At 58.5% G+C, this 26762-nt stretch overlaps 1 protein-coding gene across 4 annotated transcripts; it reads left to right on the plus strand.

The window, feature by feature from the left end:
- Positions 1 to 367: 367 nt before the first annotated feature.
- On the plus strand, positions 368 to 24518 carry LOC125424628 (alanyl aminopeptidase, membrane). Of its 4 annotated transcripts, none has more exons than XM_048482025.1 (22): positions 368 to 522; positions 4174 to 4315; positions 7898 to 8786; positions 9168 to 9310; positions 10493 to 10629; positions 10752 to 10878; positions 11307 to 11461; positions 11946 to 12059; positions 12632 to 12775; positions 13097 to 13162; positions 13541 to 13606; positions 14364 to 14536; positions 14778 to 14854; positions 15288 to 15427; positions 15861 to 15916; positions 18278 to 18425; positions 18948 to 19039; positions 19731 to 19841; positions 20439 to 20606; positions 22461 to 22601; positions 22695 to 22776; positions 24040 to 24518. In XM_048482025.1, the coding sequence occupies exons 3-22, from the start codon at positions 8104 to 8106 to the stop codon at positions 24190 to 24192; spliced, it is 2976 nt and encodes a 991-aa protein (XP_048337982.1). In that variant the 5' UTR covers positions 368 to 522; positions 4174 to 4315; positions 7898 to 8103; the 3' UTR covers positions 24193 to 24518. The 4 variants fall into 4 exon arrangements, with proteins under 4 accessions (XP_048337982.1, XP_048337981.1, XP_048337983.1 ...); XM_048482026.1 differs by lacking the exons at positions 368 to 522; positions 4174 to 4315 and adding an exon at positions 4395 to 4784 and having other exon boundaries at positions 7898 to 8267; positions 8301 to 8786; XM_048482024.1 differs by lacking the exon at positions 4174 to 4315.
- Positions 24519 to 26762: the final 2244 nt, after the last annotated feature.

Raw genomic sequence — 26762 nt, forward strand, 5'->3', positions numbered from 1 at the left:
GGAGGCTTCCTCGTCATTAGCTTGCTAATGAGCCCAGCGCTCTGGCAAGAGGTTTGTGCAACAAGGAAGCACGCTCTGCTCCCTAAAAACCTCTCCTAAATTGCAACCCCACCCCCCAAACAAGTGGAGTTTCCCTCTCGCCCTCCTGCAGCATTTCCTCCCGCTAAGCCTGTGTCAAAGGGATGGGGCATTTCTCTCCAAGCCACCTGCGGGGCAGTCCCCGTGCGCCCAAGTGGGCAGCGGCCCTCCTTCTCCAGCCCTCCTCCCCACCAGGCGTGTGGGGCAGGGAGATGTTTTGACAAGTCCTGTCATGCACCCTTAATCTGGAACCACTTGGGCCTATCAGCTCCCTTTCCTGCCAGATCTCAAAGGCGGCACATCCAGAACCAGCCGAGCAGGTCTGGATACGACACAAGAAGGAGATTATCACATTTGGGCACCGAGAGCCAACGGCCACCCACACGTCGCCACCCCACGCCTGGGTCACCCCGCGCTGAACTCCGGCCCTGGCCTCCCCCTGGGGTAAGTTCTGGGCGCCGGGCAGGACCGGTTCCAAGCTGGCCACCGACAGCCCGCAGGAGCACCGAGCTGCCTCTCTGGCCCGGCTGATACGGAGGCGGCAGGGGGGCGGCCAGGCCCGGGCCTTCCCAAGGCGCTCCGGAGACGCCCCGGGTCGTTCCCGCCCGCCGGGACTGGCCAGCACTCCCGCGGGTCTCCGCGCGTGGTTGCCTTCGTCCCCCTCATTCGCCACGAAGCCAGAGTCCCGCCCCCCCCCCCCCGCGCGCCCCAGGGCTCCCCTCTAAGGCCCGACGTGGGAGGAGGCGGGCGGCTGGGGCTTCAGTTGGCTTCGTGCCCTGCGCGGCTCCGTCGATCAGTGCCTGTCCGGGAGGACCCCCGCCCCGCCGCCTCCTGGCTGGACGCGCAGAGCCGCCCCGACGTGCGCCCCGACGTGGCCCCTCGCCTCGCTCCATGGCCGCCGGCGGCTAACGGGGAGGCCGAGCGGAGGGGCGGCGGGTTCTTCTTGGCCCTCCCCGGCCGGCAGCGGGCGCCTGCCGCTCCGCCGCCCGCCCAGGGCCCAGCCGAGAGCCTTGGGCGGCTGCCAGCTGGCCCAGCGCGCTGGGGGCGAAGGGCAGCAGCAGCACCGCCGGAGGACGCGGCAGGATTGTCTCCTTTTACGACGCGCCCCTTGCCCTGCGCCGGGGGTGGGGTGCGGGCGTGGGCGGCGTCTCCGCCGAGGGGGGGCTGCCCGCCAACCTCACACCGGTGGCCTCTCAGCGAAGCGCCAGTCGGTCCCCCGAGCAGCAGCAGCAGCAGCAGCAGCAGCCCGGAGAGAGTCGGCCGGTCGGTGGGTGCTGGCAGGAGTCCGTCCAGGGCTCTTTCCTAAGCAGAGGCTGGCCCAGTTTTGGGGGGTCCCGGTTGCTCTTCCTGAATGCCCCGCCCCCTTGCCCGAGGACGTCCTCAAAGGGAGAGCGGAGCTGGGATGAGCAGGGAGGGAGGGAGGGAGGGAGGGAGGGAGCGCTCCTCCTGGCCTGCCTCTCTCCTGATCCCTACGCGGCTGTCACTTTGCTTCTTCCACCACCATAGGAAGGATATTGCCCTACCATGCAAGGCTGTTGTGAAGATTACCAGCAGCACGTTATCTAGAAGTACTTTAAATACTTGAAGCATATACTCTCCAAAGGTGAATGTGAGTCTTCAAAAAAACAAAACCAGGCCCTGATCCAGGTCCTCCTGCGTGTCTGAATTCTGGCGCGGCTGGGAATGGCCACAGCAACGTCAGGGCCCAGGACTCAGCGGCCAGAGCTCTTTCCCAAGGGCTGACTGGGTGTGCCCAGAGACCCAGCTGGCGGAGGGAGGCCCGGTTGCCCTGCCCTGCTGATTCCTTGTAGGTCTCCACCTTTGGCTGCTGCCAAGAAACATGGCACCCTCTCAGACCTCGGGTTGACCTCTGCCCACTTTCCCTTGTGCCCGTGAAGGACGTGGGTTGCCCCACACGCCCAGCTAGGGCCTCCTGGCAGCCCCCTTGGAACAGGACGTGTCTGTACCCTTTGGATCCGCAGGGTGCCGGCAGTGTGGCAGGCAGGTGGGCGATCACTCCTTCCCAGTGGCAGCTACCACAGCAAAGCCCCCCCCATTTTTGTTCACAAACGTGCCCCCCCAAGCATTCAAGGCACCGGCTGCCAGAGCTTTTGGCAGCTAAGCCCACTGGCCAAAGCTGCCCCGGGTGCTCCAGATGCTCCAGCCTTTGCAGGGGCATGTGTGTATGTGCATCCGAGTCCCCACCCCCTCCAGCAGGGTATGCAGGTGTTTGGTTGTAGCCCAAAGACCTTTTCCACTCCTGGCAAAGGCTTCTCCTGGTGCCGGTCCGTTTGGCCCAAACCAAGGGTGCTGCGATTGCCGCTGCTGTTCTCTCCTGCTTGTCTTGGGGAAGGGAGCTGCCCCTGGCGCAGCGCTTGTCCCGGGCTCACCTGCATCCCTGGGGCGGCGGGTGGGGGGGGTACTTCTTTCTTCCCATACTACACTTAGGCAGAAAAAATGAAATGCACAGATATAGGATGGGCGACACCTGGCTTGACAACAGTACATGCGAAAGGGATCTGGGAGTCTTAGTAGACCACAAACTAAAAATGAGTCAGCAGTGTGATGTGGCGGCCAAGAAAGCCAATGCGATTTTGGGCTGTATCAATAGGAGTATAGTGCCAGGATCAAGGGATGTATTTGTACCTCTCTATTCTGCATTGGTTAGACCTCACCTGGAATATTGTGTACAGTTCTGGGCACCGCAGTTCAGGAGGGATATTGACTGGCTGGAACGGGTCCAGAGGAGGGCAACCAAAATGGTAAAAGATCTGGAATCCATGCTCTATTACAAAGAGAGGCTTAGGGAGCTGGGGATGTTTAGTCTGGAGAAGCGAAGGTTAAAGGGGAACATGATAGCCATGTTTAGATATTTGAAGGGATGACATGTCGAAGAGGAAGCAAGCTTGTTTTCTGCTGCCTCAGAGACTAGGACCAGGAGTGATGGGTTCAAGGTGCAGGAAAAGAGATTCCACCTAAACATCAGGAAGAACTTTCTGACCGTCAGGGCTGTTCGACAGTGGAATCCGCTGCCTCTGGAGAGTGGTGGAGTCTCCTTCTTTGGAGGTTTTCAAACAGAGGCTGGATGAGCAGATGTTGGGAGTGCTTTGAGTGTGTGTTCCTGCCTGGCAGGGGGCTGGACTCGATGGCCCTTCCTTGGGGTCTCTTCCAACTCTATGATTCTATGACTTCCTCCTCTCTTCCGTGGCCCGCAGGCCAGAGACCTCCCTCCAGGGGCTCGTCCTGCCTGCAGTTCTGGCATGACGATGTGTGGAAGGAATTTCCCTTCAGTGTCCTGCTCCCTGCACAGGTCGGAGACTAACCCTTCCGACGCTGCCCTCAGCTAGCCCAGAGTTGCTGCGGCTGCGTGGAACAGACAGTGGATGGCCGCCTGCTCTGACCCGAGGGGACCTGCAGAACTGGAGAGCCCACGGACAGAGGAGCTGTGGGTGCTGGCACAGGAGATGGCTGGTGGGGGTGGGGGTGTCTTTCCCAACTTCTCGGCATCCCTCCCCCAGTGGTCCTGCTGATGCGCCTTTCAACGGGTGTCTATGGAGGATGATTTGGGGGGCCAGGGATACAATGGAGGTGGAGGCTGCAGAGCACAGGAAAGGCAAAGATCCTGCAGAGAGTGGGGGAGGGGGAGGAGGAGGAGGTCTTTGGCCACCTCATCCTGGCTTCCTTCTGGGGGAGGGGGAGCAGTGGGGCCCGTGCTGCCCCCTCCAGGACTGCTGCTCTGGGTTTATGTCTTTATTTATTTTACTCTGATTCTCCCTCTCTGGTTGAGACTCAAAGCGGATCACACAACTAGAACAAGCGATAAAGATCGCCTGTAAAGGATGCAGCACAGACATTTGAAACTAGTGCCGGATGGACAAGATCCTACAGACAGCAGCAGGCGGAACAGTGAGCTCCACGCCTGACACACAAAAACCCCTCCTGACCAAAGCCTCTTAAACAAGCGCCCTCCTGGCCGTCCAGAAGCCGCCTAGTGCAACCCAGAGCCCGTCCGTCTGGTGTACGCGACGACTGGGCCGTCCCGGGGTTCCCTTGCTGCTGCTGCTGCTGCCCTCTGACCACTTCCCTTTTCCACAGCCCTGTTCCCATGATCCAAACGGCCTCCTGAGCGATGCCCCGGGCAGGACACTTCCTGCAGAACACAGCGGAGCCAGATGTGCTTCCCGGGCTGCCGCTCAGCCAGCTGGGCTCTCCTTCCCTCTCTTGGCCGCACAGGAAGGTAGGCCTGCCCGGGGCTCCGAGGCTCTCCCCCTTCCATACTCCCAGGCAGGCCCCTGCTCGGCGCATTGTGCTGCGCAGCCTCCTCCCCAAATGCTTTCCAGATGCGCTCGCTGGGCAGCTGCCGCATCCGTGGGTGGGTCTGTCCCTTCCAGGTCTGAGAGAGAGCACTGCAGGCCTCGCCAGTAGCAGAGACGGTGATGGCCAAAAGGGAGCAGCTTCGACCCCCTTGCTCCGGGACTCCCGGTTTCTGCTGCCTCCCGTCCTTGGAAGTGCCTTCCAACTCCAGGATCTGCCTCTGGCTGGGCCAGCAGCCCAGGGGTTAAAGCGGGGAGAGAGATCAGGGCTGAGCCCGCCAAAAAGAGCCCTGGCATGATAGCTGGTCTGGAAAGCATGCCAGAGAGCTGGCCCCTCTGCAAGAGCCAGGGGAGGACAGGAGCAGCGGCCATGGCGGTGGCGGCAGCACCCAGGTGAGTAGGCACAGCAGCACCCCTGCCACCCTGCCCAGGGGGTCCTCACGGGGGGGGGGGAGTGGGGGGAGGGCAGGCTCAGAGTGGCTCTATATTATCTAACCCGGAAACTTTACCACTCCTGGGCTCTGTAAGGCTTCCTGTGGTGGATTAGGGGCTCCGTTCCACCCACCCCCCACCCCACCCCACCCCATTCAGTGTGTCGGCAGAGTGCTGGGTGCCAGCGGGGCTGGGGCCACTACTCTCCTGCCCGGAAGTTCAGCTGGGTGGTTCGATGGCAGGCTCAGGGGCTCAGAAGGTGCACCCAGCAGCCGCCCAGTCCTCCCCCCCCCCGCAGGCATGCGCCAGGCGTGGCCTGGCAGAGAGAGCTGGTGACATGGGTGGGCCAAAAGTGGAGGAAGTGGGGCTGAGCCAAGTTGCGAGGAGCCCTCCAACGGCCACGGATCACGTCCCCGTCTTTCATCGGCTGTTTTCGTTAAGAACAATCCTGTCTCGATTGTTTGCTTTCTGGAGGGTGACGATGACAGCGTTGTCGGGTATTTGGCGCAGGTCTGTCCTGGCAGCTGCTAGTTGGCTGCACAAGGGCCCTGGCTCAGAAGAGCCCCAGGGTCAAGTCCAGCAACGTCCACCTGGAAAAGGACTGGCTAGCCTGAGATGCGGACGACCTCTGCTTGAGACCCTGGAGAGCCACTGCCAGCAGGGGCGTAGCTGCCACGGGGACAAACAGGGACAAACACCCCAGGCGCCCCCATGTGAGTCACACGGGGGTGGAAAATCACCCCCACACTACTGCCCGAGAGGCAGGCCTTGACCCGCCCTCGGGCAGCAGATGACCCGGCTGTGACTGCTATCCTGGGCAGAGGGAATGGCTGCAGCTGTGCCTAGGAGGTCACCCCCCCTCTGCTGGCTCCATTGGGCAGAGAGGCAATCGCGGCGGGCTCTGTGTTTTCCACTCCCATAATGGGTCCCTGCGCTGCGGCCTCCCCCATGCCCCCATTGATACATATAAGGTAAGAGGTGGTGCGGGGCCAGGGGGGGGGTCCCCTTGGGTGGCAGAAAACGTGGAGTCCTCCCCGGGTGCAGCTTTCCCCAGCGATGCCTCTGGCTGCCAGTCTGAGGAGACGAGGCCGGTGTGTCACATGTCTAGCCCACGCCAGAAGGCAGAAATGACTCCTAAATTGGCGGTCAGGAGGAAGGGCTGGGGGCCAGGCGTGAAGCGTTCTGGGGCAATTCGAAACTGAAAGTCCACAGGCTGGTGTGGGAGCGGCTGCCTGCGCTTTTACTTAGTTTTACTCGGTTGAGTGAAGGTCCTGGACGGTTTTTCAAGTGGCTGAGAGAGTTTTCAGTAAGAGGGAAGGAACCGGCCACAGGTGGCACCTTGAGCTCTTTGCAGAAAGTGCCAGGTTAGAACGCACCTGACAGGAACCCACGCTTGGTCACCTTGCTCCATGTTCTTGGCATTGAGATACCAGGGGTTTTGACGCAGAATGCTGAAAAGTGACTCTCTCTGGCCCTGTTTGTGCCAAGTAGGAAGCAAACGAGCAGTCCTTTTACATGACGTTTAATTCTTTGGGTACTTTTCTGTGGCAAACCCAAAGTTATTATATCAGCGTTCATTGGGGGCAGAAACTTAAATGAGGTGTTTTCACATGGCTGGTTTCCAAACTGAAGTGTAAAGGGACCACACACCAAAGGGGGGGGGGGCAGTTCTATTTCCTGGGTCAGCAAGACCCCTTTGAGAAAGACGGCTTCCGCACGAAACTAAGGAATTAGAGTCTGACAGGAAAATCAGCTGTATCTGGCCAGGCTTAAAAAGCCCTTGCCTTGTGTGTGTCCTGGGTAGTCCTTCTGCTTCAATGCGCCTGAATTTTAGGCCAGTCTCTTGCTCGTCTTGCCTCGCAGACCCTCTGTTCACCCCTGCGTGGTTGACTGAGGGCACCCCCTGCACCAGATGAAGTGGGCTAGAGGATCGAGTGCCAATCTTCACATGCTGCTGAGAGAGAGAGAGAGAGAGAGAGAGAGAGAGAGAGAGAGAGAGAGAGAGAGAGAGAGAGAGAGAGAGAGAGAGAGAGAGAGAGAGAGAGAGAGAGTCAGGTCTCTTTGGCAAAAAGCCAGGTGGCCTTCTGGTATCTCAGTGCGGTCCCAAGCAAGGAGAACTCCCGATTGCCCCCAGTGAGGTTCCCCTTAGAATCAAGACTGCTCCCTCCATCTGGCTGTTCAAAGCACTTCCTGGCAGAGGCCGGGGGCGGGGGCGGGGGGCTGCAGGATAAGTACAGAAATTATAAGATGCACCCAGCAAGGTGGGAGAGTGAAGGAACCCTGAGGTGGCCCAAGAGAAGAAGAAGAGTTGGATTTATATCCCCCCTTTCTCTCCTATAGGAGACTCAAAGGGGCTTACAATCTCCTTGCCCTTCCCCCCTCACAACAAACACCCTGTGAGGTGGGTGGGGATGAGAGAGCTCTGAAGAACTGTGACTAGCCCAAGGTCACCCAGCTGGCGTGTGTGGGAGTGCACTGGGAATTGCAGTCCATGAACATCTGGAGTGCCCTAGGTTGGCCACCCCAGTAGAGATCATCCCCTTTGCACAGGTGTGTACAGGTGTGATCATTTCTTCAGAGCCAAATATATGAGATTTTGCAAGAGTGCTGGTGTGAATTTCGTGAGGCGGGGAAAGGAGAGGTGCCTGGAATCAGAAGAAGAAGAGTTTGGATTTCTATTCCCCCTTTCTCTCCTGCAGGAGACTCAAAGGGGCTGACAATCTCCTTGCCCTTCCCCCCTCACAACACACACCCTGTGAGGTAGGTGGGGCTGAGAGAGCTCCGAGAAGCTGTGACTAGCCCAAGGTCACCCAGCTGGCGTGTGTGGGAGTGCACAGGCTAATCTGAATTCCCCAGATAAGCCTCCACAGCTTAGGCGGCGGAGTGGGGAATCAAACCCAGTTCCTCCAGATTAGAGTGCATCTGTTCTTAACCACAACTCCGCCACTGCTTCAGGTGCCAGAGCTGGGCACACAGGCCCCAGGCCCTGCTCCCAAGCCCTGCGAGTCCAGCTGCTGCCGTCCATCCCAACAGCTGCTGGAGGTACTCAGGGTCTCTGCTGACTTTCCCTACAGAAACGGCACCTGGATTCCCCGTTCTCCCTTAACTCTGCTGAGGGCCGTGGAAAAAAGGCATCTCTGAGGTCCCGGAGGAGCTGCGACCTTCGCCCGTTTCCTGGCTGTTTACTCATTAATCTGGGGCTCATAAATCCCAGCAGGCGGCAGATAAAAGCTTGGCCCTGCACCTCTTGCTCTCCGACCCTCTCCAGGCACCGTCAGCCATGGCCAAGGGCTTCTTCATCAGCAAGACTCTGGGCATTGTGGGCATCGCCCTCGGGCTGGCCGCCCTGGCCACCATCATCGCCCTCTCCGTGGTCTACTCTCAGCTGAAGCAGCAGACAGACAACGCTGCGCCCGGACCCTCTACAGCCACCACTACCACCACCACCACCAGTACCAGCGGCATCCCTGGCCCCAGCACCACCACCACCAGCGGCATCCCTGGCCCCAGCACCACCACCACCAGCGGCATCCCTGGCCCCAGCACCACGCCCACGCCAGAGAACCCCTGGAACAAGTGGCGCCTGCCCAGCACCCTGCGACCCGAGAGCTACACGATCTCCCTGCAGCCTTTCCTGAAGCCCAACGACCAGGGCCTCTATGTGTTCCACGGCAACAGCTCCGTGCGCTTCCTCTGCCAGAACGCCACCGACCTCATCCTCATCCACAGCAAGAAGCTGAACTACACGGCCCCCCAGGTCTCCCTGACGGGGGTCAACGGGGCCCCCACCCCCAACATCAGCAGCATCAGTGAGGAGAAGGAGACCGAGTACCTGGTGGTGCAGCTCAGCAGCCAGCTACAGGCCAACCAGCAATATGAGCTCCACACCAGCTTCACCGGGGAACTGGCCGACGACCTGGCCGGCTTCTACCGCAGTGAATACCAGGAGGATGGGCAGGCCAAGTAGGTGGCGGCCGGGCAGGGAGGAGGGTCTCAGCAGGGTGGGGGGTTTGCTCCAGTTCCCTCAGTCTGCAAAGTGGGAGGTGGGAGGCTGGGAGCAAGTAGGAGGAGACACAGACCACACCCTGCCCCCACTCACCTGGCCGCAGGTCAGCAGCCCCCAGCTCGCACTCAGGGTGCCCTGAACTGCCCCTAGCAAGGTGAAGCACCCACCCAGGGAGAGAAGAGGGTGCCTACAGAAGACCCTCTCCTCTTGGCGAGAGAGGATCTTGGGAGCCACTGGGGGCTGCCAGTGTTGCCCTGGGCAGATGGCAGGAGGTGGCCCGGCGGCTGGGTGGCCACGGAGGGGGGTCCTCGCTGACTGAGCAACCGGTGTTTTCGCAGGGTGGTGGCCACCACACAGATGCAGGCGGCTGACGCCCGCAAGGCCTTCCCCTGCTTCGACGAGCCTGCCATGAAGGCCACCTTTGCCTTGACACTGATCCACCCGCCTGACCACGTGGCGCTCTCCAACATGCCAGCAAACAGTAAGGCAGCCACAGAACTGGGCGGGGGGGGGGGGGGGTTGCTGGATCACCCTGAATGCTGGGGGGCTAAAGGGTCAGTTGCAGCCTCCTGCCGTGGCCCTGACGCAAGCAGGATTTGCCCCCTCCTGCTCCCCCCCCTTGCCACAATTTTTCCCACCCTGGTTTGGTACTCTTTTTTTAAAGACCTTTGGACCCCATCTGCATAATTGCAGGCGCTGTCCACGGGGCACTGCTCTCCTTGCCTTGGCTGCCATTTCCCTTCCCTGTTCTTAAAACCCAGGGGTTGAGAAGTCGCTGTAGCAGCATCACATTATAATGATCTGCTATCCGAATGCGTTGGTCTTTTGTAGCCCTTTTCATTCCAGAGCTATAAGGAGAAGGGTGCAGGCAGGATGTTTTCCTAATCACTCTGCAATGAAACAATAAAAGCCGAGAACTAGAAAATTTTGTCAGTGGGTCACGATAATGTTCATAGAATCATAGAGTTGGAAGAGACCCCGAGGGCCATCAAGTCCAACCCCCTGTGATGCAGGAAGGAACACATAACCAAAGCACTCCTGACAGATGGCCACCCACCCGCTGTTTAAAAACCTCCCAAGAAGGTGACTCCACCACACTCCGAGTGTGAACAGCCCTAGCCGTCAGGAAGTTCTTCCTGATGTTTAGGTGGAATCTCTTTTCCTGCACCTTGAACCCATGACTCCTGGTCCCAGTCTCTGGAGCAGCAGGAAACAAGCTTGCTCCCTCACCGCCATCTCCCTCCCACACCCTTCAAATATCTAAACACGGCTATCATGTCACCTCTTAACCTTCTCTTCTCCACACTAAACATCCCCAGCTCCCTAAGTCTCTCCTGGTAGGGCATGGACTCCAGACCCTTTACCATTTTGGTTGCCCTCCTCTGGCCCCGTTCCAGCTTCTCAATATCCTTCTTGAATTGCGGTGCCCAGAACTGTACACAATATTCCAGGTGAGGTCTAACCAATGCAGAACAGATAGGTACAATCGCATCCCTTGATCTAGCCCAGGGGTGGCCAACCTAGGGCACTTCAGATGTTCATGGACTACAATTCCCATCAGCCCCCTGTCAGCGTGGCCAACTGGGAATTGCAGCCACGCAGCAAAGGGGTGGGTGGGGAGCAGGCTGCCGAGTGAGGGGCTTGTCTCGCTGTCTCCTTCCAGGGACTGAAAACGTGACCATCAATAATGAAGTGTGGACCAGGACTGTGTTTGAGCCCACCCTCAAGATGTCCACCTACCTGCTCGCTTTCATTGTGAGCCAGTTTGAGGCGGTGAAGACCTACCAGAACAGCACCTTGGTGGGTAGAATGGGAGAGGGGGAGGTTCTCCCCATCAGGGTGGCGGGGGGCTGGGGCTCACCTGGGCAAGGTGGGCTTTCAACGTGCCGTTGGCTCCCCCCTGAGTCCTCCTCCTCTTTCAGATCCAGATCTGGGGCCGGCCGAAGGCCATCAGGGAGGGGCAGGGGGAGTATGCACTCAATGTCACGGGACCCATCCTCAGCTTCTTCGAGCGGCACTACAACACTGCCTACCCCTTGGACAAGTCAGGTGGGTGGAAGGTCAGAGGGCTCACCTGGCGGTGGCGGCGGCAGCGGCGGCGGCGGCGGCAGCGGCAGCAGGAGGGCCTGGGGGGAGGGAGGGCGGTTGGAGTTCCTTTGGTGTGGTTTCCCTCCTTGCCTTCAGACTGCACAGGAGATCTTGAGGCAGGGACCCCCCCCCCACGAGGTAGTCTTGCTGGTTTGGGCCCCTGCTGAAGGAAATGTCCCCCCCCCCCGGTGCTTCTTGGAATGAGAGTGGTGGCTGTGGGCCTGAAGCGGCCACGTGGACCGGACCGCGCCCTGAAGCGCCTGCTGGCCCTCTTCCTCTGCCCCGGCACAAGCTCCAGTTGCCCAGAGCAGGAGGAGATCTGAGCCTTGCGAGTGCGCAGCGCAGAGCATCTGGGTCAAATCCTGACAAGGGGCTGTTCTCACCTCCAGACCAGGTGGCCCTTCCGGATTTCAATGCAGGAGCCATGGAGAACTGGGGTCTGGTGACCTACAGGGAGAACGCGCTGCTCTTCGACCCCCTCTACTCCTCCATCGGCAACAAGGAGCGGGTGGTGACAGTCATTGCTCACGAACTGGCCCACCAGGTATGCCCTGTGCCTTGGCCGGGAGCCCTCACCAGACCCCCCCCCCCCCGACACACACACACAGGACTGAGGGTGTCCTCTTTAGATCTGCCTGCTCTTCTGACTCTTTGCACACACAAACACACCCGCAACAAGGCCACCGTCGCCTGAGTCAGACGACCCAACAGTCTACTACTTTGACGGGCGTCCAGGGTCTCAGGCAGAGAAAACCTTTTCATGCCACCTCCCACCCGGAGCCTTCTAGCTGGAGATGCTGCCGGGGTCTGAGCCTGGGGCCTTCCGCACTCAAAACACGTCCAGGCCACAGAGCCCCCCCACCCCCACCCCATTTTCCGAGCCCCCCTTCCCCCTCAGGGCAAGGCTTCCACCCCAGCGGTTAAGTGGCAGCCAGGCGGCCCACCCTGCGTCTGCCGGCCACTGTGCCCCAATTGGCTGTGTGGGGCGGGGGGATGTAACAGCCAGCTAACCCCCTGCCTCTCTCCAGTGGTTCGGGAACCTGGTGACTCTCGCTTGGTGGAACGACCTCTGGCTGAACGAAGGCTTTGCCTCCTACGTGGAGTACCTGGGAGCCGATGCCGCGGAGCCCACCTGGAATATTGTGAGTGCCCCCCCGCCCCCCGTGTGGGTCAGCAATCCACCCCACGTCGTGGCAGGGAGGGCAGCCTGCAGCCCACACAACACGTTCCTGCTGCAAATCGGAGCAGGTGCGGCTGCCAGGACTCTGCCCCTCCCCCGGGACCCCTGGAAAGCAGCAGCCCCGCCACAGGAGGGCATTTCCTAGAGAGCCTGCCCCTCCTGCAGCAGAACGGTCGGTCGTGCTCCCAGCTCCCAGGAACGACAGGGAGGTTCAGAACGGTGTGTCGTGTGGCTGGGCCGTGCGTGGCCATGCTGCCCCTCCTCTGCTCTCATCTTGGACCCGGGTTGTGCCCGCCGGACCAAAAGGCTTCCCGGAGGCCTGGGCAGATCACCGTGGCCCTCCTGGGGCTCTGGCCAGATGCGACGGGCAGTGGGCTTGGCCTGCGGAGGCCGGGGATTGGAACACAGGGCAGCCACAGAGCGGCCAGGCGGAGAGGCTGAGCCGGTCACTCTTGGGAGGACAAGGCTTGCGAACACAACAACCCTGCATTCCTCAGAGGCAGGTTTTGACCTGGGAGCCCCCTGTCTTTGCAGAAAGACCTCCTGGTGACCAACGACATGTACCGCGTGATGGCCGTTGACGCCCTGGTTTCCTCGCACCCACTCTCCTTCCGGGAGGCGGAGATCCAGACGCCAGCTCAGATCAGCGAGGTCTTTGACTCCATCGCCTACAACAAGGTGAGTCTCAGTTCATGTGTGTGTGCGGGGGGGGGGGGTGAAGGAGGAAGGGGGGAGTGGCCGGCTCCCCACTCGCAAAAACAAAGAAATAACACCCCTCCAACTGCAAAGAACACACTGGGGAGTGACTGCGGCCGGCTGGCGGGCCCACTGAAGCCTGGACTGGCAGCCTCCTGCCTGGGCACTGGAGCCGCTGGGTGGGTGGGTGGGTGGGTGGGTGGAGTTCCTCCCCCCCCCCTTTCCTGGCTGGAGGGTGTGTAAAGGAGGGCAGATGACTGGGGACTTTTCTGCCTGCCTCACACGGCCTCCTTTCACCTGCAGGGGGCGTCTGTGCTGCGGATGCTCTCCGAGTTTCTTACGGAGGAGCGGTTTAAACGGGGGCTGCAGGTGAGCTTGTCTGATTGGCGGGGCTGGGCTGGCCCTCCTTGGATTCCTTGCGATCGCGTGGGGTGGCAGAGGAGAGATCCCGCCAGCTCTGCCTGCAGGGTGCCAAAGGAGAGTCAGAGGCAAGAGGGCAAACGGATGGCCCGATAGAAGAGACGCTGGGGACACTGGGCGGCATCCTTTTGGGGGCACACTGCTGGGTCTCAGTCTCAGTCCTCTGCAGAGCGCAACTCCAGGGTGGCGCACAAGACTGGCCTGCGGCTTGTGTGGTGCTTCTGCTTGTCTGGCCCAAGGCCCCCCCCCCCCCCCCCCCCGGCCCGTTCGTCAGGCAGTCAGTCCCTGGGAAGGGCTCTGATGGACGGGCCGCTCTTCTCTCCGCAGTCTTACCTGCACACCTTTGCCTACGGAAACACTGTCTACAGCGACCTCTGGGAGCACCTGCAGATGGTAGGTACTCAGCCCCTCCCCCCAGAAGGAGGCCCTGCCCGACAGACTGGAAGGGGGGGGCAGGCAGAGGAGGGACTCTTCTCTCCAGTATCCTTGCAGGAGGGTGAGGGCTGAGAGGTGACACTTGTAGCTCCCAGCCCATGGGAAGACAGTGCCCCCCCCCCCCCGCAGGCCATTTAGGTCAGGGGAAGCACTGGGGAGGGGGAAGGCTCAAGCTCCTTCTCTCCCCTTTCCCCCATCCAAATCATAGCCCCGAAACTTGGGAGTTGACTTCCCCAGAAGGATGGGCAGCTGCCATCTGTATGCAGGCCTCCCCCAGGGCACGTGGCACTCCTTCAGCGTGGCATCTCGCTCAGTCCTTGAGTGGGCCACTTGAGAACTCTTGGGGGAGGGAATGTTGCCTTCGTCCCCCCCCCCCCCGCTGTCCCTGCCCATGCCCTTTGCTTCTTCAATTGTCCCCCCGTTTGCCTGGCTGCTTCCGGCCACTGTGGGCTTCACAGGAAGCCCCCCCCCCCCCCGCCCCGGGCGACTGAGGGCTTGTGCAAATCCTCACTCTCTGAAAGGGGCTTCCCCTCCTCTTCCCTTGAGCTGTTTTCTGGGCTCCCCCCCCCCCACTCTTCAGGCAGACGTGGCCTCCTGGCCGACCGGAGGTCCTGCACCTTCTCCCCCAAAGAAGAGTCCTGCAGCATCTGAAAGATGAACACCCCGAGTCGTCCGCTCTGGGCTAGGAATGTGCTTCCTTCTCTGTCTCCGGCAGGCAGTCGACGAGGATCAGTTCTATCTCCCAGGAACCATCGAGAACATCATGAACCGCTGGACTCTGCAGATGGGCTTCCCCGTGCTGAGCGTGGACACCCGCCTGGGCAGCGTTTCCCAGCGGCACTTCCTGCTGGATCCCAACTCCACTGTGCAGCGGCCCTCGGAATTCAAGTAGGTGGTCCGGTGGCCCCTGGGCCAGGAGGCTGCGCCTTGCAGGGGCTTCAGGGAAGGGCAACATCCACAGGTTGCATGAGGAAGGGTCTTGGGGGGGAGACATTCTCTTTGTGGGGCCTGGTGTTCAGCACTGCAGGGCTCGTTCTTGGAGGGCAGCGGCAGCCCCTCTTGCTGAGTCAGCCAGGAGCGAGGCCTGCGTCCATCTTCCGCCATCTTTCTCCCCCCTCCCTCCCCCCAGCTACACCTGGATCGTCCCCGTCTCCTGGATGACGTCAGACAACCAGACAGGAACGTACTGGCTCCAGGAGACATCAGGTACAGCCCTGTCTTTGTTCCCCAAGAGTGGCAGAGTGCAGATGAGACCGCTCGAGCTACGAAAGACTTGCTGGGCCTGTGCCAGGGAGTTGTGTTCTTGGGGCAGTCCGCTGCACCCGTTGGCCTCGTGGGCATCCTCCAAGTGACCCTGCTGCTGCCTCGAGGGAAGGCGGAAGGGAGGGGCTCGTCTCTCTTGTCCCCCCCCCCAGGCAGGGCTTTGCCTTTGAATCAGTCTGAGAGTGACTGAGCCGCCGGCCCCCCACTCCTCTGACCAGGAGGGACCCCCTCCGCCCTCTGGCTTTCCGTTGTCTGCTCGAGGAACCCCGTTTATATCAGCCCAGCTGGCCTTTGGGTTGGGGCGGCGCGAGTGAAGCTGTCCAAGGGGGCCCCAGAGGCCATCTTAAGAGCCCCCCCTCCCTCTTCCTTCGGACAGACACAAACGGCAACTTCTCGACTGCTTCCGAACCTGGCAAGTGGCTGATCTGCAACATCAACGTGACGGGCTACTTCCGCGTGAACTACGACCAGGAGAACTGGGACAGGCTCCTGGGACAGCTGGGGAGCAACCACCAGGCAGGTTGCTCACGGGCAGCCCACCACTGTGCCCCCCTGGGTGGGAGGGAGGGCACCAAGTGGGAAGGGCGGGCGGGGAGCTCTGGGGCTTGCACTCAGATCTGGCTGTACCAGCAGTGATCTCTCCGCTTCACCCCACCTGCTTCTGTCCCCATTCTTTGCATGCCGCTTCCTGCGTCTGGCACTGCCCCCCCCCCGCTCATTCCCTCTCCAAACCCCCCCTGATCCAGCCCTCCCTCCAGAGAACCTCCTTCCTCCTGCGGACCCTTTCCCTCTGCCCTTGGCTCAGCTGCTTCATGAGGACGGAGCTCCCTGAGGGGCTCCCTCAGAGGGTCTTGGAGCCAATGGGGAAGGTCCTGGAGGACCCCCCTGCCTCTCTGCCCCCCCCCCCGCCCCTTCCTGCTCCTGACTGGCAGCACTATCTGCTCCCCAGGTCATCCCTGTCCTGAATCGTGCTCAGCTGATTGATGACGCCTTCAACCTGGCCAGGTAGGGAACTGGGCTCCCCCCCTCCCGTTTCCACTGAGCTCGGGAACACAGAGGGGGAGGGAGGGAGGGAGGGGGCAGGCTCTGGGTCTCCAGGCTCAAAGGATGAGCTCCCCTGCAGCTGGCCACGATGCTCCACCTACCGGCCAGGGGGCAAATCCCCCAGGGTTGCTTGTAGGGAAGAGGGGCCCTGGTCACCCAGTCAGCCTCTGGCAAATCCTCCCAGCCCTTCACGAGAGGGACTTGGGGCAGAAGAGCCAGCTTGGAGCTGGAGGAAGCCCCACGTAAGCGTGGATGGTGGGGTTTTCAGTTGCAGAGTTGGTCGGCATCCTACCTTGCGCCTGGGCTTGGGGTGGATGGTGGGAGCAGGGGTGGAGAGGGAGGGACGTAGACACCTTTTGCTTTCCATGTGTTGTGTGAGACTTTTAAATCAATGCGGGGGGTGGGGGGGTATTGCTGGCACAAGGTTTTGCCGGCCTTAGGAGTGTGGCCCAAGAGGTGTGCTGTGGCCAAGCCATTGCCCGGTTCTCTGCCAGCGCCTGAAGGGGCCTCGGCGCACAGCTGGCGTGCCTGCTTTACGCACAGAAGGCCCAGGAACTCCAGGTGACCCTTCAGAGCCAGGGCCAGGCAGGTAGACAAAATCGCTGTCACCTTGATGGACCAAGGAGGGCTGAATGCGGAGAAGTCAACCGCATCTCTTCCGTTGCAAAGTGTAAGGTGTGTGGTTGGGATGCACCAGTTTGCCCTTCGGAGACAGTTGCTCCGAAGAGTTGCTATTTTGTTAGTTTTGTTAAACCAAACTTTATATTTACTCAGGTTTTGTGTGTGAGAAAAAGAGAGAGAGAGGTAGCGGGGGCGGGGCGGGGGGCGGCAGGGAGATAAGTGCAAAAATCCTCAGCTATCCAAAAACAAAGTTTGGACCAACTCTCTAAGAAGTAGGAAAAAAGTAAAAGTTGAAAATATAACCCATAATATATGCAATAAAAAAAGTAAGCGGGTTTTTTTTTACACTGACTGGAACTTCGTACAGACACAGTATTAACAACTGAGGGATTGGAATTGTGAGTTAAACTTAACATTGAAAATTAACATACATGCAGTATGTCATATATATTGTGGATGAGAACTAGTCACACTTAAAAATAAAGTCCGTAAAAATGGGAAGATTCCTGTCTACTGTGCATATAGGAGTTCACATTAGTTTAATTTGTTCACTGGATTTTTGGACGGCTGTCCCTTGCTGTGCGGGCTCAGAACAGGGTACATCGTTTAAAAGGCAATAAAATAGTAATATAATAACAATAACACAATAAAACCACCTAATAGTCTAATAACTGTTGATGACATACAGATTACCCCAATTTCCCTCCCTCCCTCCCTCCCTCCCTCCCAGTGAACACAACTAGGGTTCTCGGTGCCCCCTGAATCTGCTGCCCCACTGCAGTGGAGTCCAGGCGGACGGGGGGCGGGGGGGGCGGGGGGGGGGCACGATTTCAGCACTTCCCCTGGGCACCATTTTCTGTAGCTACCCGATGGGAAGGGTTTGGGCCAACCTTCTCCCGGGCCCAAGCAGACTTGGCCGGCTAGCAGCCCCTTCCTCACCAGCAGATGCCGAGGGTGGGGGTGGGGGTGGAGAGGATTTCCCCAGGACAAATCAAAGCACATCCTCCATCCTCCATCTGTTTGCAATTCTTGCTGAACATTTCCCTAGCTCTGCCCCACTCTGAGTAGTAGCAGCAGCAGCATTCTGGGCCAGAGTCTGTGGTGGGAAGGGCCCCCCTCTCAGTTAGGGGGCAGCGGATGGCAGTGGGCTCAGCCTCCTGCGCTCACCTGGTTCAACTTCTAGGGCAGTGGTGGCAAACCTATGGCGCCAGAGGTGGCACTCAGAGCCCTCTCTGTGGGCACGCACAAACAGAGTTGCTCCCCCCCCCCCCACTAGGCTGGTCTGGGCCGCTGGGCTCGATTCTTAGCATTAAACCTAAGACCTAGTTTGGAACAAAGGAAGCAGTGTAGGTAACCCTGTTAAGTGCTGTTAAACTCCACTGATTTTCATGCGAAGAACTAAAGCGCGATCCTTTACCTGGGAGTAAGCTCGGGTGCTGGCAATGGGGCTTGCTTTTGAGTAAACCCTCCTAGGGTTGTGATTCACCCGTTGGAAGAGTTGCACGGTTGCTTCAAAGCAAAGCCACCGACTACCACCTGCTTACTCCTAAGTAACGCACGCCTTGGAGCCAACCATTTTTTCTAAACTAAAACCTCAGTATTCAGGTTAAATGGCCGTGTTGGCACTTTGCGATAAATAAGTGGGTTTTGGGTAGCAATTTGGGCACTCGGTCTCGAAAAGGTTCGCTATCACTGTTCTAGGGCAAACTACACCAGCACAGAACTGGCCCTGAACACGACGCGCTACCTGTCTCTGGAGACAGACTACCTGCCCTGGGACACGGCCCTCAGCAACCTGGGCTACTTCAAGCTCATGTTTGATCGCAGCGAGGTCTATGGGCCTATGAAGGTGAGTGCCAACGGGCCCTGGAGACTAACAGTGGCCTAGTGGGCAAGAAGAGAGGTGGTCTCGCTGGTTCTTCCCCGACCAACGGGGGGCAGCAGAGACCACCACCACGAGGCACCACGAGGGGAAGGGAAGAAGAAGCAGAAGAGTTTGGATTTATGTCCCCCCCTTTCTTTCCTGCAAGGAGACTCAAAGGGGCTGACAATCTCCTTGCCCTCCCTGACCCCACAACAAACACCCTGTGAGGTAGGTGGGGCTGAGAGAGTGCTGAGAGAACTGTGACTAGCCCAAGGTCGCCCAGCTGGGGTGTGTTGGAGCATACAGGCTAATCCGAATTCCCCAGATAAACCTCCACAGCTCAGGCGGCAGAGCGGGGAATCAAACCCGGCTCCTCCAGATTAGAATGCACCTGCTCTTAACCACTGCGCCACTGCTGCAGAGGAGTCAAATAAGTGCCTGCACCTTAGGAGGTGATTCAACCAAACTGCCTAAAATCCCTTTCTGCACTTTCCCTTCTGACTGCAGAAGTACATCAGGAAACAGGTGGCTCCTCTGTTCGAACATTTCCGGAACCTCACCCAGAACTGGATCACCGTTCCTTCTGGCCTGATGGATCAGTAAGTTTTCCTGGAGCAGGGGTCTGCAACCTGCGGCTCTCCAGATGTTCATGGACTACAAATCCCATCAGCCCCTGCCAGCATGGCCAATTGGCCATGCTGGCAGAGGCTGATGGGATTTGTAGTCCATGAACATCTGGAGAGCCGATTGAACCTGGAACCTCTGTATTCAAAGCCGAGGTTCTTGCATTGAGCCACAGCTCCAGATATTCATAGCCTACATGGCCATGCTGGCAGGGACTGATGGGATTTGTAGTCCACGAACATCTGGAGAGCCGATTGAACCTGGAACCTCTGTATTCAAAGCCGAGGTTCTTGCATTGAGCCACAGCTCCAGATATTCATAGCCTACATGGCCATGCTGGCAGGGGCTGATGGGATTTGTAGTCCACGAACATCTGGAGAGCCGATTGAACCTGGAACCTCTGTATTCAAAGCCGAGGTTCTTGCATTGAGCCACAGCCCAGATGTTCATAGCCTACATGGCCATGCTGGCAGGGGCTGATGGGATTTGTAGTCCACGAACATCTGGAGAGCCGCAGGTTGCAGACCCCTGTGGAGACAACGGGAAGGGAGGGGAGGGAGCAAGAGTAACTTTGGCCCGAGAGCTGCCCTCTTCTCGGGGTGAGGACGATGATCCCTTCACTCCAGAATCCGTCGGAATCCTTTCCTGATGCTTTTGCTCCTGCAGGTACAATGAGATTTCCGCCATCAGCACGGCCTGCTCTTTTGGCATCCCGGAATGTGAAGCCCTGGCGGCAGACCTCTTCAGCAAATGGAGGGAAAATGCCAGCTCAAACCCGTAAGTGCTGAACCCGACCGGGCCCGGGCAGGAGAGCCCCGCAGGCAGGTGTGAGGGCAGGATCCCACCCTGAGCTGCTTTCATCCTCCAGAGTTTAAATCCCTGGATGGAGATCCGGGGGGGGGGGGCTGTGGGCGTGGGGGAGGGGGTTGCCATATGTCACCTTGGGGAGTCCAGCCCAGCCTTTGGGCAGAGCCACTCAAAATGGCAGGGCACGCTGAGAGATCTCACAAGTTCAGCTCTGGGGTCGCAGTACTAGACAGCATGGAGCCCCAGGGGGCGCAGGGTGGGCGTGGCCTTGCAGTTTCATCGTGAATAGCCCAGGACAGGCCCAGATGTGCAGAAATGGGTCGTCCAGGTTGTCTGCTGTGCGTTGTTCGGCTCCCTGGGCGTAGAATCTGGGGATGCCTCTCTCTGCTGTGGCCCCAAGACTGCAGAATCCCCTTCCTGGCTCCATTCCACATTGCTGCAGCCGCCTTTGCTGGTTCCGTGCTGTGTGGTGGTCCCTGCGATCTTCCAGGCGATGGCGGGTGGGGGCCGGGAATGTAGCCAGGCACCCAATGTCGACTGACTCCCCTCTCTTGCTTCCCACCCCAGGATCACCCCCAACCTGCGGTCGTCCATCTATTGCACTGCCATTGCCCTGGGCGGGGAGGAGGCCTGGGACTTCGGATGGGAGATGTTCCAGAAGGCCACCGTGGTGTCCGAGGCCGACAAGCTCCGCTCCGCTCTGGCCTGCAGCCAGGAGCCCTGGATCCTACAGCGGTGAGGGTTGGCCAAGGACACGTCGGGCTCAGGGAAGCCTGCGACTCGCCAGGGACCAGCCTCACGGCCGGCTGGAGCACCAGGGCTGGCCCTGCGACCGAGGAAGACGAGGGGTCTTCTGAGAGCCCCTTTCTGTTTCTAGGGGTCCATAAACAGTTGAGAAGTGAGGCAGGACAGGTGGTGAAAGAGGGCGGGTGGGCTGCCCCCCTTTCAGTGAGGGGAGCGTTGTAGCAGTGGTGTAGGAGGTTAAGAGCTCATGTATCTAATCTGGAGGAACCGGGTTTGATTCCCAGCTCTGCCGCCTGAAGCTGTGGAGGCTTATCTGGGGAATTCAGATTAGCTCTGCACTCTGACACATGCCGCTGCTGGGTGACCTTGGCTAGTCACAGCTTCTCAGAGCCTTCAGCCCCACCCACCCCACAGGGTGTTTGTCGCGAGGGGGGGACGGGCAAGGAGATTGTCGCCCCTTTGAGTCTCCTGCAGGATAGAAGGGGGCATATAACCAAACTCCTCCCTCCCTCCCTCCCTCCCTCCTCCTCCCCCTCCTCTTCTTTCTTCTTCTTCTTCTTCTTCTTCTTCTTCTTCTTCTTCTTCTTCTTCTTCTTCTTCTTCTTCTTTCCTTCTTCTTCTCTTCTTCTCTTCTTTCTTCTCTTCTTCTTCTTCTTCTTCTTCTTCTTCTTCTTCTTCTTCTTCTTCTTCTTCTTCTTCTTCTTCTTCTTCTTCTCCTTCTCCTTCTTCTTCTCCTTCTTCACATGGGGCCTGGGGATTTTCTGGGATTACAGCTCTGCTCCACATGACACAGATCAGCCCCCCTGGAGAAAACGGCTGCATTGGAGGGGGGGGGGGCTCGAACCCCACTGAGGCCCCCTTCAGGCTCCACCGGGGAGCTCACGGCAGAAAAACGCCAGGCACTGTCTGTCCCCTTCCCATAGGCAGGTCCCCTCAAGGAGCGAGTGAAGAGGTTGCCCACTTCGGAGACTTTGGGGGGGGGGGAGTATCTGGAGCAGGGTGGTTTTGGAAAGAAGGGGGGGCCTCACTAGGTTATCATGCTGCAGAGTCCGGAGGAATCGGTCTCTATAGTTCACAGGTGGAATTCTGGCAGTTCTTCACGCCTCACCTGGACGGTTATTTATTTATTTATAATTAAATTTATATACTGCTCCTCCCCCAAAAGGCTCTGGGCAGGGCACAACAAACAATAAAAACATACAAAATACAAATTATAAATTAAATGTTAACTATAAAATAAAACCATTTAAAATACAGCATACAGGACAGAATTACTTTGGCGTCCATTAAAATCCACAATAAAACCCTCCCAAAGAGGGGGAACGGTGGGTCCCAAGAGGTTAGGGACGCAAAGAAGGAAGAAGGGGGCAACTGAATTAAAAGATTGAGGAGCTTGACTTGTATTTTTGAGCTGGTATTATGGTAAAGTTATCTAAGATGGACGCCAGATGTTTGGACAGAGTCACAATTTCAATTTGCTTGTCCTAGGCACCATTTTCCGTAGGCGCACCCTGGCTATGTGGTACTCAGGTGGGGAAACCTGTTCTCGGCTGTTTTGCTGGCAGCCAGGGTGTGTGTGTGCATCAGAATAAAGGAGCAGGGGGTGGGGAAGCAGAGAGGAAGGGGGCTGACACTCCTCTTTTCCCCTTGAGAGCTCCGGGGCTCTGGGGTACCCCCTCTTGCCTCACCTGGAAGAGATGATACCGCAGTAGCTTGAAAAGGAAGGCTCTGAAAGGTTTGGTAGCAGTACTGGAGGAGTGTGTTGGCACTCCCAAGGGACTTCTGCCCCCCCCCCCCCCCCGGCGTAGGTGCCAGCTCAGAGACATGCCGCCTCTTTGGCCACAGGTACCTGAAGTATACCCTGGACCCCTCCAAGATCCGCCGGCAAGATGCCACCTCCACCATCAACAGTATTGCCCGCAACGTGCACGGGCAGAGCTTGGTGTGGGACTTTGTGCGTGCCAACTGGAAGACGCTGTTTAGCCAGTGAGTTTTCAGGGGTTGGTGGGGGGTGGGGGCGGGGTGGGGTGGGGTGAGGCTCCTAACGATCCCCTGCTTGCCAACGTCCCATTCCACCAGGTACGGCGGCGGCTCCTTCTCCTTCGCCAGCCTCATCCAGGCCGTGACTCAGAGATTCTCTTCGGAGTTTGAACTCCAGCAGGTGAGTCATGAGTGGAGAGCGCTGCACGGAGGGAGGGGGGGCAATTCTCTGGCCTTCTGCGATCCTTCCAAAAACGCTCTGCCATCTTCCTGACATGAGAGGAAGAGCTCAGCCTCACCCCTTCTCTGGACCAAGAGTCCCTCACCCCTCCTTTTTATAACCAAACCACGCAGGCAGCGAGCACTCACTCCTGGAGAACAGCTGGGCCCCAGGAAACAGCTGCAGGGGCTCCATCCAGATCGGCGCCCTGGGGGTGCAGGCTGCTTCCCTCTGCACAGTTTTCAGATCCAGAATTGCTCAGCTGCTTTCAGCCCCAGTGGGATAAAAGACAGGACCCCCTATTCCGCTTCTCTCCCCCCGCCTCACTCAACTGGGCCTGGAAAGCAGGACGTGGCTGAGCCATTCCCTCTTGGTCTGCTTCTCCTTCCTCCCCGCTCTCGTTTCTCTGCCTCCTTCCCTCCCTTCTTAATCGGGCTCCAATTTCCCTTCCCCTCCATCGGCCCCAGGCAGAGGACCTTTTCTAATGTACTGAGCAGTACCCACTAGATCAGTGATGGCGAACCTTTTCAAGACCGAGTGCCCAGATTGCAATCCAAAACCCACTTATTTATCGCAAAGTGCCAACACGGCCATTTAACCTGAATACTGAGGTTTTAGCATGCATTACTCAGCTTTGCTTGGTGGTAGTTGGTGGCTTTGCTTTGAAGCAACCGTGCAACTCTTCCAATGGGTGAATCATGACCCTAGGAGGGTTTACACAGAAGCAAGCCCCATTGCCAGCAACCGAGCTTACTCCCAGGTAAAGGATCGCGCTTTAGTTCTTCGCATGAAAATCAGTGGGGTTTAACAGTGCTTAACAGGGTTACCTACACTGCTTCCCCAAAACTAGGTCTTAGGTTTAATGCTAATAATCGAGCCCAGCGGTCCAGGCCAGCCTTGATGTGGGGGGGGGGGGCACTCTGTTTGCGCATGCCCACAGAAAGGGCTCTGAGTGCCACCTCTGGCACCCGTGCCGTAGGTTCGCCACCACTGCACTAGACAGAACTGCTGCAATATTTGCTTTCACATCCTGGCCATTTCTTTCACATCTTGCATGTGAGCTCCCAAAGGCACCTGGTGGGCCACTGCGAGTAGCAGAATGCTGGACTAGATGGACTCTGGTCTGATCCAGCAGGCTAGTTCTTATGTTCTTCTTATGTTCTTAATATATGCAATAGTCACACACACACACACACGCCCCTGTCTTTCTCTCCCACATGGCAGCTGGAGCAATTCCAGAAGGACAACGCGGATGTGGGATTTGGTTCTGGAACTCGGGCTGTGGAGCAGGCGCTGGAGAAGACCAAGGCCAACATCAAGTGGGTGGCGGAGAACCAGGCTGCGGTGCTGCAGTGGTTTCAGAGGGAGAGCCAGTAGGGGGAGAGCCGGGCTCGCCGGGGTGCTCCCCTTGGGTCTCTGCTGCCCCTCAGCCTGCCCTCAACCAAAGACGGCTCCCCTCTCCCGCCTTTGCCGAGCCCGTGTGCTCCTGTGACGCTTTTCCAGTGCGGAGGGGCAGCGTTTCTCCTGCAAGGCACAGGGACGTTCTTTTCAGCGACTTAATTCATCCAGTGACTATCTCAGGGCCCTGGGGACGAAGGCAAAGACTGGACTCCCCTGTTGCGATCCCCCTGCCTCCCACCCACCGCATTCTATAATTTTGTACCCCCAACTTGATGAATAAAAGAATTCTACGTCCAGGTTTATTTCTTTGTGCACTTCATTTTTTGTCTGTCTTTCTCACGGAGGCTGAAGGCACGCAGCAGAAGACCGTGCGAGGAAGCCCAGCATCAAACAGCCCAAATCACGGCATCTTTTAAACCAGTGATGGTGAACCTTTTCGAGACCGAGTGCAGCCCAAATTGCAACCCAAAACCCACTTATTTATTGCAAAGTGCCAACCCGGCAATTTAACCTGAATACTGAGGTTTTAGTATAGAAAAAATGGTTGGCTCCAAGGCGCACATTACTCGGGAGTAAGCTTGGTGGTAGTCGGTGGCTTTGCTTTGAAGCAAATGTGCAATGCTTCAAATGGGTGAATCACGACTCTAGGAGGGTTTACTCAGAAGCAAACCCCATTGCCAGCAACTGAGCTTACTCCCAGATCACGCTTTCATTCTTCCCATGAAAATCAGTAAGGTTTAACAGCACTTAATTACCTACACTGCTTCCCCAAAACTAGGTCTTAGATTTAAAGCTAATAATCTCCCTGAAATAATTACATTATTATCACATGACGAACTCTGCGCCCGCGTGCCCGCAGAGGGGGATCTGAGTGCCACCTCTGGCACCCGTGCCATAGGTTCGCCACCACTGTTTTAGACACTGTTCCCCTGATAGCAACGCCCTCTTGAATGAGTTCCATTTTGCACCCAAGCTGGGGGAGGGGAGACCCTGGAGCAGGAGGGGCAGGCCGAGCCCAATTCTGTGGAGGAGGAACGTCCCTAAGGTCATCCAGGGGAGAAAGTCACGTCTGGGAGTGGCTGGAAGGTCCAGACCTAGCTGGGAGTTAATTTCTGCAGCGAATGGGATTGAGGGAAGGGAAATGCACTCTGCACATGCTCAAGAGCTCGCTCCCCAGCGTCGTCATTTTCACATAGTCCTTGACTGGAGCTCGGGGGCTGCTGGCTCTAGTGTCGTTCTGGGCCTGTGAGGCCCAGTCCTGCTCTTCGGTGGCAGAGCAAGGACCTCTCTTCCCAGCCTGCAGGGGTCCATCACCCGGTGGGCCAGCCCCCACCCCATCTGGTCCGGCACGCTGAAGGCTTTTCCCCACAGGGGGGCAGCAACTCTCCAAACTGTGACGACCACCTCCGAGAGAACCCCTCAGGGAGCAGCAGTGGCGGAGGAGGTGAAGAGCTCGTGTCTCTAATCTGGAGGAACCGGGTTTGATTCCCAGCTCTGCCGCCTGAGCTGTGGAGGCTTCTCTGGGGGATTCAGATTAGCCTGTGCACTCCCACACACACCCGCTGGGTGACCTTGGGCTAGTCACAGCTTCTCGGAGCTCTCTCAGCCCCACCCGCCTCACAGGGTGTTTGTTGTGAGCGGGCAAGCAGATTGTCAGCCCCTTTGAGTCTCCTGCAGGAGAGTAAGGTGGGTATAAATACAAACTCTTCCTCTTCTTCCGTGCAAATCCAAGGCAGGACTGCGGAAGTGCCTGGGCTTCGGTTCTTCTGGCACCCCTCCGTGCAGAACAGAATTGCAGGCAACTCTCCAGGCCACCCCAGGAAGGACCCCCTCCCCAGGAAGACTCTGCCGCCTGAGCTGAGGGTTGGGTGTCCGGGGGGGTGGGGTGGGAGGTGGGGCGGGGCGGAGGAAGACTCCCTCCAGTTGCCGCAGGTGGGGGCTGACTGGTCTTCTGGGGGGTTTGTTCAATGAGAAGTGGGAGAGAGCAGAGGCAGGCTGCCGAGGTCAGGGAGACAGCGCTGGTGGGGGAAATCACGGCCGGAATCTTTTCCAACCCCCCAGTCCCGACAGAGGGCCAGAGGAAGCAGAGCCAAGTGGGGCAGGCTTTGCCCTCAAGCCTCCAGCAGAGCTCCCATCAACCGCTGCCCATTTGCATCCTGGCGCCAGGCCCAAGACTCAGAGCCAAGGGTCCTGCTGCAGGAGGCCAAGAGAGGGCCAGGGAGACGGAGTTCCAGTGCCAGGAGCAGACTGGCCAAGGAGGTGGGCAGGGCGGAAGGCTCTGGGCACCTCGGAGGGTGGGAGAGAGCGAGCGAGAGGGCAGTCTCCGCCCTGCTTCTCCTGGAAGTGCGAAGTGGCCCCTGCAGGCCGGGGGAGGGGTCAGAGGGGATGGTGCTCCAGGCAGTGGGAAAAGAAAGTCCATTAACCAGAGCGTGAATTTTCACAGCTCCCGTCTCCCCCACCCCCTTGGGAAGTGTGCGAGAAGCAATTCACACAACGGTGGGAGCTGCTAATTCTCTTTCCAGGTCCATGGGTTGCCCCACACTGAG

The sequence above is a fragment of the Sphaerodactylus townsendi genome, linkage group LG17, assembly GCF_021028975.2.
Source record: "Sphaerodactylus townsendi isolate TG3544 linkage group LG17, MPM_Stown_v2.3, whole genome shotgun sequence".
In the NCBI taxonomy this organism is placed as follows: Eukaryota; Metazoa; Chordata; class Lepidosauria; order Squamata; family Sphaerodactylidae; genus Sphaerodactylus; species Sphaerodactylus townsendi.

Coding starts and splice junctions, on each gene's coding strand:
- LOC125424628 (XM_048482025.1), top strand. CDS start 8,104: ATGGCCAAGGGCTTCTTCATCAGCAAGACTCTGGGCATTGTGGGCATC. Junction 12,776..13,096: donor ACTCCATCGCCTACAACAAG/GTGAGTCTCAGT, acceptor TTTCACCTGCAG/GGGGCGTCTGTGCTGCGGAT. Junction 22,777..24,039: donor CGGAGTTTGAACTCCAGCAG/GTGAGTCATGAG, acceptor CCCACATGGCAG/CTGGAGCAATTCCAGAAGGA.